Raw genomic sequence first — 8,952 nt, 5'->3', positions numbered from 1 at the left:
GGCAAAATGTATTTCTGGTGACATATATTGAAGCAGGAACTACCACAGGAGCAGTTTTGAGTATTTTGCTGTGTATGTTTGTCTGAGGACAGATTTTTGTCAACGCAGTAACGTCGCAACCATGTAAGATGCAGTCACAAACTTCACAGATGTGTAGTTGAGATCAAAATAAAGCAGTCTGAAGATCAGCGTGGTTCAATCAAGGCTGCTCAGAGAAGGGACGTAGGAAGTAGAGAAGGGGACATTGGACCCCCGACTTTACACCCCTGGCCGACGTGTTGTGGTTGGAGAATTTATTTTATTTAATTTATTTATGACAAGAGTGTGAAATAATATCCAAAATTTGTCAGAGCCCAACTTGAGACTTAAATTTATTAGTTTTGTTTGTCACAAAAGACTTTAAAAACTGACTGACTGAAACGGTAAGTGGTTGGTCTGTCAAAAACGTTGCATATTTATTTCCTCTCAGCCAATTAATCAACTGATCGCTCAAACTCTAGTGTCAACATCCTCAACCAATAAAGTTGATTTATAAGTCTCTTATATATCTTTAAAAAACTTTAAAATGAGTACATTTCCACTTGGCTGCATGGCTTTTAAAAACATCAGCATGATTTTTCCATGGTAGGTTAAAAATGTCATGAGAGCCTTCTGTATTTTTTGTATTCTTATTTTTTGCTATTTCATACTTATACTACGATACATTTCAGACAGAGGTAACGTCCTCTTTACTCCACTACTTACAGCTACAGTTACTTTTCAGATTATGTTAAAAATGTGATGTATTGTTACTGATAAAACTAATCAACAGAATATGAAGTAGTTATAATGAGCTTCACCTCGACCAGCTACAACAGGGATACTTAACTTGTGTTTCTTGGGGGCCACTTTTAAAAGATGACAGGAGTCCAGGGGCCAATCACAGCTGCCCCATACATGTTTCGGGGATTTAAGGACATTTCTGTTATGAAGATTTTAGGACATTTAGTGGACTTTAGGATATTTCTAAGATTTAAGGACGTTTCAAAGATTTTAGGACGTTTCAGGATTTTAGAATGTTTCCAGGATTTAGGGACATGTCTGGGATTTTAGGGCGTTTCTAAGACTTAAGCACGTCTATAGGATTTTAGGATGTTTCTCAGATTTCAGGACATTATGGGCTTAGCTGGGTTTTATGCACTCTTGCACCTTATGTATCCTAAAAGTACGAAACCAATTCCCAGTGTGAATCACTTTCTTATGGTTATGAATAAAAATACGGTTGGGGGGGCAGATTTGGTCTGCAGGCCATAAGTTGATTATCACTAAACTAAAACACTGAAGTGCTTCTTCCCTGAAAATGCATCAGTAATGAATTATAATAATATGAGTCTACTTTAACACACTCTTCATATTAAGTACTTTTCATACTTTCAGTACATTATGCAGATAACACTAATAAACTTTTATGTTGTATTTTAACATTTTGAATGCAGGACTTTGTCTTGAAATGAGCGCTTCAACATTGTAAACTTGCAGTGTAATTATTTCTGTTTGAGACTGCCATTTATAGAAGCTCGTGACAAAATTAAATTTAATCCCAAACACCCAGAGCCTTCAGTATGTAAACAACTCTGAACCATTCATACTATCGTAGTAAAAAGTGGGTGGCATAAGCAACACGCCCCGCTCTCCTCAAATGGGAAGTGAACGGACACCACGTGACCTCCGTTTTCACTTGACTGGCTGGCGAGAAGGCGGTACGTGTGACGTCAGCGAGGCAACGATACAAAACACTGCGCGAAACTACAGACGCCTCAGAGAAGTGTCAAGAAGAGTCATCAGTGACAAGACCCTGACAGTCAACAACCAGGGCTCAAATCCAAAGATTTTTTTTTTTAAAGGGAGAAAGTCGCGTGCACAGAGCGTGAAGCCGCTGCAGGGCTGCTGTGCTGTCACATCTGTGTGTTACATTTTAACATAACCTTCCTGAACCACGTGGGCGAGTCAGCAGTGTTCATGTGTGACATATACAGCCTGGACTCTCACTGCGTGTCTCCACAATGCAACATGAGTTGGGCGATGGAGCCTGCTAACTTCTACGAGAGCACCAAGCTGGGCGCCCCGCAGCAGGGGATCTGCAAGCCGGGCAGCAGGAGCGACGGGGCGGCCGAGGACGGCACCATGGTGGAGCTGAGCACCGCCACTGCCATGTACGACGACGAGAGCGCCATCGACTTCAGCCAGTACATCGAGTCCATGACAGCCGTGCCAAACTTGGAGCTGTGCAACGACGAACTCTTCCTCGACCTGTTCAACACTGTGAAGCAGGAGAAGGTGGATTTCTACACCATGCAGAGCCCAGTGCTGCCAGGCGGCATGCAGCAGCTGTCAGCCGCATACGCAGCTGAGAGGAAGGCGGAGATCGGGCTGGATAAAGTGGCGTTTAATGTGCCCATCAAGCAGGAGTCTGACTGGAGTGACAGCGACATGTCCTCATCCCTGCCCTCCCAGATCGAGAGCTGCGCCCAGACCTCCGTCAGCCTCCCCACGGGGCAGCCGACTCCCCCCACCACCCCGGAGCCTGTCTCCAACGTGAGCTCGGCCAAGTCCTCCCCGAGGAAGATGGGCAGAGACAAGGGGAAGAAGGTGGACAGGTTCAGCCTGGAGTACCGACAGAGGCGAGAGAGGAATAACATTGCAGTGCGGAAAAGCAGGGACAAAGCCAAGAGGCGCAACATGGACATGCAGCAAAAGTTGCTTGAACTGAGCTCCGAAAACGACAGACTTCATAAAACTATCGAGCAGCTAACCAGAGAGCTCACCGGGCTCAGAGATTTCTTCAAGCAGATACCCAACTCCTCCTATGTGGGCTCTACGAACGCAGAGAGCCGGTGACAGCTTCAATATCCTATGAACTGAGCTTTTTAGGAGACATTACCTCAACAGACATTTTACCATCTGTACCAGATGTATTTTAAGCTTACCATAATGGCACTGGAAAATATATGATGTTGCTGCCATATTTTTGTGGGAATTTTCTCTATATTAAATTATTTTACCACTGCATTTACATGATGTTATACCTGATATGGTACATGTTTTATAATTCCAAACTTTGTATAAGAGCCAGAGCATGATCTTTTATATAGTTTGTATGAAACCTTGAAAACATTTTTGTTTATGGAATCTATAATAAAATTGCTGAAAAGGTGCAGAAATATGCTGGTCTGTGAGTAGTTTTTGCACTGATGTTGAGGGAGCAGCTGGAGAGAAGTGAGAGTGAAACAGGAAATGGAAAAAAAAGTCAGCAAAAACACAACTTTTATTGACACATTGGTTATCTTATATACAGAGGTAGATAAATTGGAGGAAAAAAAAGTTTTTTTGGACTTCAGAAAACAGACAAAAGTCCAAAAATCCCCAGTTGATGAACCACGTGGGCTGCTTTGACAGACTGCATGCCACTGGTCTACCCTTGGGCTGTCAACTCCTGGTCCACAGGATCACATATCATTAACACAAACAAGACCTTGTCTGCTTGCAGCCCGTTCACTTCAGCACAGCCTCAAGCTGTCAGGGAGGCCTGCAGAGGGGGAGCAGGAGGAGGAGGAGGAGGAGGAGGAGGAGGAGGAGGAGGAGGCTGAACTGGCTCACAGCAAGGCCTTTAGTGTGCAGATCCTTGGCTTAGGTCTGAGGATTGATATCATTAGCTTACTTGCCCTGACAGCCTCAGATGCAGATTTCTTCCAGGCCGATCCAGAGGGCAGGTTTCCTGGTGACGACTCGGACGTAAGCGGCGAGGGGGCCCACCTCTTTTCCCAGGACATTCTCTACATCGTAACCTGGGAACTGAAACATGCACGCTTTATTTACTACCAGAGTTCCCACACACTGTTATGGACAAAATTTCAAAACTTTTCCATGACTTTCAAGGCCCCAAAATTTTGATTTTTTTTTCTTGCCCCAATTTCCCTTAGTTTTTCAAACATGTAAGATTCAAACTCTATTCGTACATAATTTAAGCATCCCAAATAATGTGTGCAAAGACCGTCAAAACTTCCAACAAATATTTTCATTTTTTTACAGTCTCCTGCTGTGAAAAATGGTGTCATACTGACGCGCATTAGAAATTCAAGAAAAAAAAATCACCCCAAATTTTTAAGTTTTCTATTAAGCAAAAAACTGCAAAAAATGTTAAAAATAAAATTTTAAAAATTGTCTTAACTTTATAAAGAACACATGCCTTCAAATGCGATTTTCCTCAAAAATAAGAAAAAAAAGCCAAAAAATAAAGAAGAGAAAAAAAATCCTCTTTTTCAAGTTTTCCATAAAAATTTCCAAAGATGTAAAAAAAAAGAAAAGAAAAAAAGAAGACTTTTTTTAAAAAAAGAAAAGTTGCATGTTTTCTTTTAAAAAAATGTGGTAAAATAAATACATAATACAATCTCAAAAGCTGAATGCCGTCTCCTAAAGCCAAATGTTCTTAAAAACATCATTTGATATGCCTTGTGGGCATAAATGAAGGGAGAGATGAACGCGAGGAGAAAATGAATAAACTTACATGATAAACAAATAAACAATAACACAACATAACCTAAACATTGTTACACATCAATGCAATTAGAGCTATGCTACATTGCTAGAGAATACATCCACTGTTATGTTAGAATAATATGATTTAATTTAATACTCAAATCATTTCTGTGATTTTTCCAAACTTCCAAACTTTCAATGATTTTTACTAGTTGCATGACTTTTCTAGACCTGGAAAATGTGATTGTGAAATTCCATGAATTTTTCAGGTTTCCCATGACCGTGGGAACCCTGTGCTGCTTGTTTGGCTGACAACAAATCTTTTCATAAAACATATTACATATTTATATCTGCTGATGTTGCAAAACTATTTGAGTGCATTGACTTTTGCACTCCCCACATTGGTCAGCAGTATTTCTGTTGATCTAAGAATTTATTCTGCACTCATGAGCATTAATGCCCTCAGTGCAACTGTGAACAGCCACACTACCCGTAAACTACATAGGAATGTTGTTTTAAATGTAAAAGCAGAATGCAAACTTAAGAAAAAAAAACACTGACAGAGAATGCGTCACTATTTCCGCAGCAAATTCCTTCATCTGTGTCAGTGACGAGCATGACTCAGGTTTTTTTTTTCTTTTCTTTCAGTACTGAACAGTCTTTATCGCCCTGACATGAACAGACGACAGTGCTTTCAGGACATATTGACAGAAGATCAATGCACCGTGCAGCTCAGCCCACAGTTATGTAACAGTTTGTAAACCTACCTCATGACCCTCCAGTGCTGCAGTGTTCAGGATGGACATGATCGTCTTTCTCTGCAGCTGTCGAGAGAGATTAAATAATGTGGAGCAATTAATATCTATCGAATTACCACCTGAATGTTGAAAATGAAAAACAAATGCTGCGCTAACACATTTAGTAACAGACCAATCGAAGGGGCTGAAATATCAGTCGGCTTATAAGAATGACGCTGATAATTTTATCAGTTTGGCTGAGTTTTCTGATAACAAAGTCAGAGCAGCTTTTACATAATAAAGTGCTGTCATGCAGACGCACATAAAGTGAAGAATTGTGTTTATTCAGCTTTTTTATAAGCAGGAATGTCGGAGGGAGGGTTCGGTGTCTGACTTAAGGACACTCCAACAGGACTGATGCTGTTTGTAAAAAGATTTGAACCCAGCCTACACACACTGATCAATACACCGTTCTTCCACCCTGCTGTTCTTTGTAAGGTCATTCTTATGACATTAATTTTCTTTTAAAATCTTGCTGCTTCTCTTTTTTTCAGCTTAAAGCAAATGTTCAATGATTTGGTGAGAAATACTTTTTCGCTCTTTTTTTCCCTCCAAGAATTCGATTAAAAGATTAGATGTTAGATGAGAAGACCAATGCCACTATCTTTATTTTTTTATTTTACTTTTTATTTGATATATTCTTCTGCTTCTTGTATTAATATATATTATTTATTTATTTTTCATTTTATTGTTAAATCGTCAGTTTTCCACCTTTTTTGTTTTTTTTTTTTGATAGGTTGTTTTTTTTTTTATTCTACAGCACTTTGATCCACTCTTGTTTCTAAATGTGCTTGATAAACAAATCTGGATTAGACTGGATGTCTGTAGCACAAGGCCGAAGCCATAGAGTCGACATCAGGGGGGACCAAATCTGCCCCGGGTCTGGGGTCTGCTACAGCTTTACAGTGTGCATTACCAATGTGCAATAAATTAAAGCTACAAAAATTGCACAGACAGCACAACATAAACAACTACCACTTGAGAAATATAATGTAATAAAGGTGTTATTGTTAGTTGAATATGCCTGTGAGCCGTATTCTGATGGGGTAAGACAACACCACCGCAATTTGTTATGTTTATTTATGATTTTGATTGCCTTTGCTATGATTATTTCAGATAGCAGAACATTGTTACTTATCATAGAATAGAATATATATATTTATTTATTTGTTCATCTTTCTTTTTTTTCAAAATAAATTAGGCCATACACTAGAAACAAGGGGAAACAGCCATTCTGCGTCTGTCCGGAGTAAAGCCGGGCAATATATTGATATTATATCGATATTAGTATGAGCCCAGTTATCATGTTAGATTTTGGATAACGTTATATTATTGTGTGTTTTCTTTTTCTGGTTTTAAAAGCTGCATTACAGTAAAGTTTTGTAATTTTCTAAACTTACCAGACTTTGTTAGTTTTATCCACATTACTGATGAGTATTCCTCTAAAACTTCATTGTGTAAATATTTTATGAAAGTACCAATAGTCAGCCCTACAATATCGTCGCAATATCGATATCAAGGTATCTGGCCAAAAATATTGTGATATCTGATTTTGTCCGAATCACCCGGCCTTAATCCAAAGGTGAAGACTCCAGGAACTTATTGGTCCAAACCAACAAATAGTCTGACACGCAACTTCTCATAAAACAGCAAATCTTCGCTTTTACACACCAGCTTTGGCACCAATTCAAGAAATAAATGTTAATTATTGAGCTTTAAAGGTGCTGCTGGCTGTTTTTTTAATCTTTGGATAGAGCCAAGTGACCTGATTACTCTTTTTTCCAGTCTTTGTGCTCAACTAACTGATGCTGGCTGAAGCTTCATATTCACAGACATGAGAGTGGAATCAATCTTCGCAACTAACTTGGCAAGAAAGCGAACACATGCACCTCCCAAAATGCTGACTCTAGATAATTGTGAGCTATAATGTGTAAAATAATACTAACGAAGCCCTAAAACATTTTCACTTTTGAAGCTTAATTAACCATCGAAATGAAAAGCACGCTTAAATGCAATAACATTGTTCTCACCTTAACTTTTAAAGTGCAATTACTTAATGAAGAACTCAGGAACACTTCCAGTTGAATCTTCCTGTCTGGCTTGTCCACCTCCGAATGACAAGAAACACAGTGGAAGTTTTGACTGTGGAAGAAAAAAAAAGAAATATGCAGTTACAATTTGCCATCAAGTTTGTTTGCAAGGACATTAAGGTGTTTTAATTCAAGGAATACTACACCTACAGAATGACCATTTGTAGATCAGTCTGTCATGTTGTGTTATGTTGAATTTGTCATGAAAATATTTTTCTTTCATGTCTCCACAAAAAACAGCAAACATATTGTTTTACTGACTGATTGGGGACCATTTGCACATTATAATTCAGGTCTCATTTATCCAGTTGTACACTCAGTACTTTCCAAACTCATGTGTTTTTGCTAAAATGATTTGATCTCCTCCATGTTCAAAACATCTGCAGCCACGTATTAATTTAATCATTCTGGAGCTGGAACGTTTATTAGCAGCGCAACTGGAATATAGCACCTTTAAATTATAAACTGCACCAAACTTAGCATAGTCTTGCACAGAAAGAGCAGCAGGACGTCAGCGCAGTTAAGGTGAAACTTAACCATTAAGTGCAGTCTAAAAGTTTTCTTTCACTCCCTCTGCAGCAGCACAAATTCAAGGAAACGCTGCATGACTAATTGATAAACATATGGTCATTTTGTGAGTCAAGTGTTCCTTTTAACTTGAGAACTTACGGTCTTTCTGCGGACAACTCTAAGTTGTCACCTCCACAATGGTTGCAGGCCGGCCAGGAATAAGCAGTGCTCTCGTCCACACCAACTATCACTCCTGCAAAGTTAAAATTTAAAATGGACATGCAAAATCATCTTTGGGAAACATTAATGCACACTGTATCTTTCAACTTGGCTTTTGTTTACTTTAATTCATGAATTATATTTACATCTTTTTCAACTTGTGGATGCCAAAAGGAAAAACATTGATGCCTGACAAGAAGTAACACTGATAAATGATCTACGCATAGGTCTCAAAGTGTGTGTATGTTTGTGACAGGGTGTGAGAGATAAACACATCCCTCTCATTTTTATCTGAGATCGCAGCGATTAACGCAGCAGAGTGATTCCTGCTTTAACACCATCGCACTTAACAACCAGAACTGCTGCTACACAAACACAAGCACAGGGCCTTTAACAAGATACTGAGTTTGACACTGATAAATCACTCTCGTACATTCCGGTCTGAACCTTTTCCACTGGTAATTTCCAGAAGATAGTATTCACGCACGAGCGCAAAAGATAATAAGTTTGTTTTATTTATTTCAGCCACCTGGCCAAACATGCACGGCAAGTGGGGCCAGAACCAAGAGGGTTCACAGTTTGATCTTTGCCCTCGACTGTGACACAGAGTCGACAGATGCAGTTTATTATCTGATTTAGGCGACTTTTTTTCCCTGCACCACATTTACATAATTGGGAAGGAACCTCACAACAAGGACCTATCAACTTTTAGCAAATGTGGTCAATAAATGCAGCAAAAACAGCTCTTTCTATTTAAATTAAGCTACAAATAGTTACTTCAACATGCATGCAGCTGTGGCATTAATATTTGATGTTAGCAC

At 39.3% G+C, this 8,952-nt stretch overlaps 2 protein-coding genes across 3 annotated transcripts in view; one reads left to right on the top strand and one right to left on the bottom strand.

Moving 5' to 3' along the window:
* The first annotated feature begins 1,788 nt into the window (after nt 1-1,788).
* Nucleotides 1,789-3,200, top strand: cebpd (CCAAT enhancer binding protein delta). Its single transcript, XM_042497239.2, has one exon. It carries the CDS (start codon nt 1,999-2,001, stop codon nt 2,875-2,877), a length of 879 nt encoding a protein of 292 aa, XP_042353173.1. The 5' UTR covers nt 1,789-1,998; the 3' UTR covers nt 2,878-3,200.
* Nucleotides 3,201-3,286: 86 nt separating this feature from the next.
* Nucleotides 3,287-8,952, bottom strand: part of spidr (scaffold protein involved in DNA repair) — a 42,866-nt gene continuing 37,200 nt past the window's right edge. For both annotated transcript variants that reach the window (XM_088085601.1, XM_042497238.2), the window contains exons 17-20: nt 8,072-8,165; nt 7,343-7,454; nt 5,283-5,339; nt 3,287-3,831 (exon numbers count right to left, since the gene is read on the bottom strand). In XM_088085601.1, coding sequence (XP_087941727.1) covers nt 3,712-3,831; nt 5,283-5,339; nt 7,343-7,454; nt 8,072-8,165 — 383 coding nt within the window. In that variant the 3' untranslated portion in view covers nt 3,287-3,711. The remainder of the gene's footprint in view (nt 3,832-5,282; nt 5,340-7,342; nt 7,455-8,071; nt 8,166-8,952) is intronic.

Source organism: Plectropomus leopardus, chromosome 12, assembly GCF_026936395.1.
Source record: "Plectropomus leopardus strain MGB_pleo_1.0 chromosome 12, ASM2693639v1, whole genome shotgun sequence".
Taxonomy (NCBI): Eukaryota; Metazoa; Chordata; class Actinopteri; order Perciformes; family Serranidae; genus Plectropomus; species Plectropomus leopardus.
Note: the sequence above shows the minus strand (reverse complement) of the source record. Positions and strands in the feature narration are given on the sequence as shown.

Coding starts and splice junctions, on each gene's coding strand:
- cebpd (XM_042497239.2), top strand. CDS start 1,999: ATGTGTGACATATACAGCCTGGACTCTCACTGCGTGTCTCCACAATGC.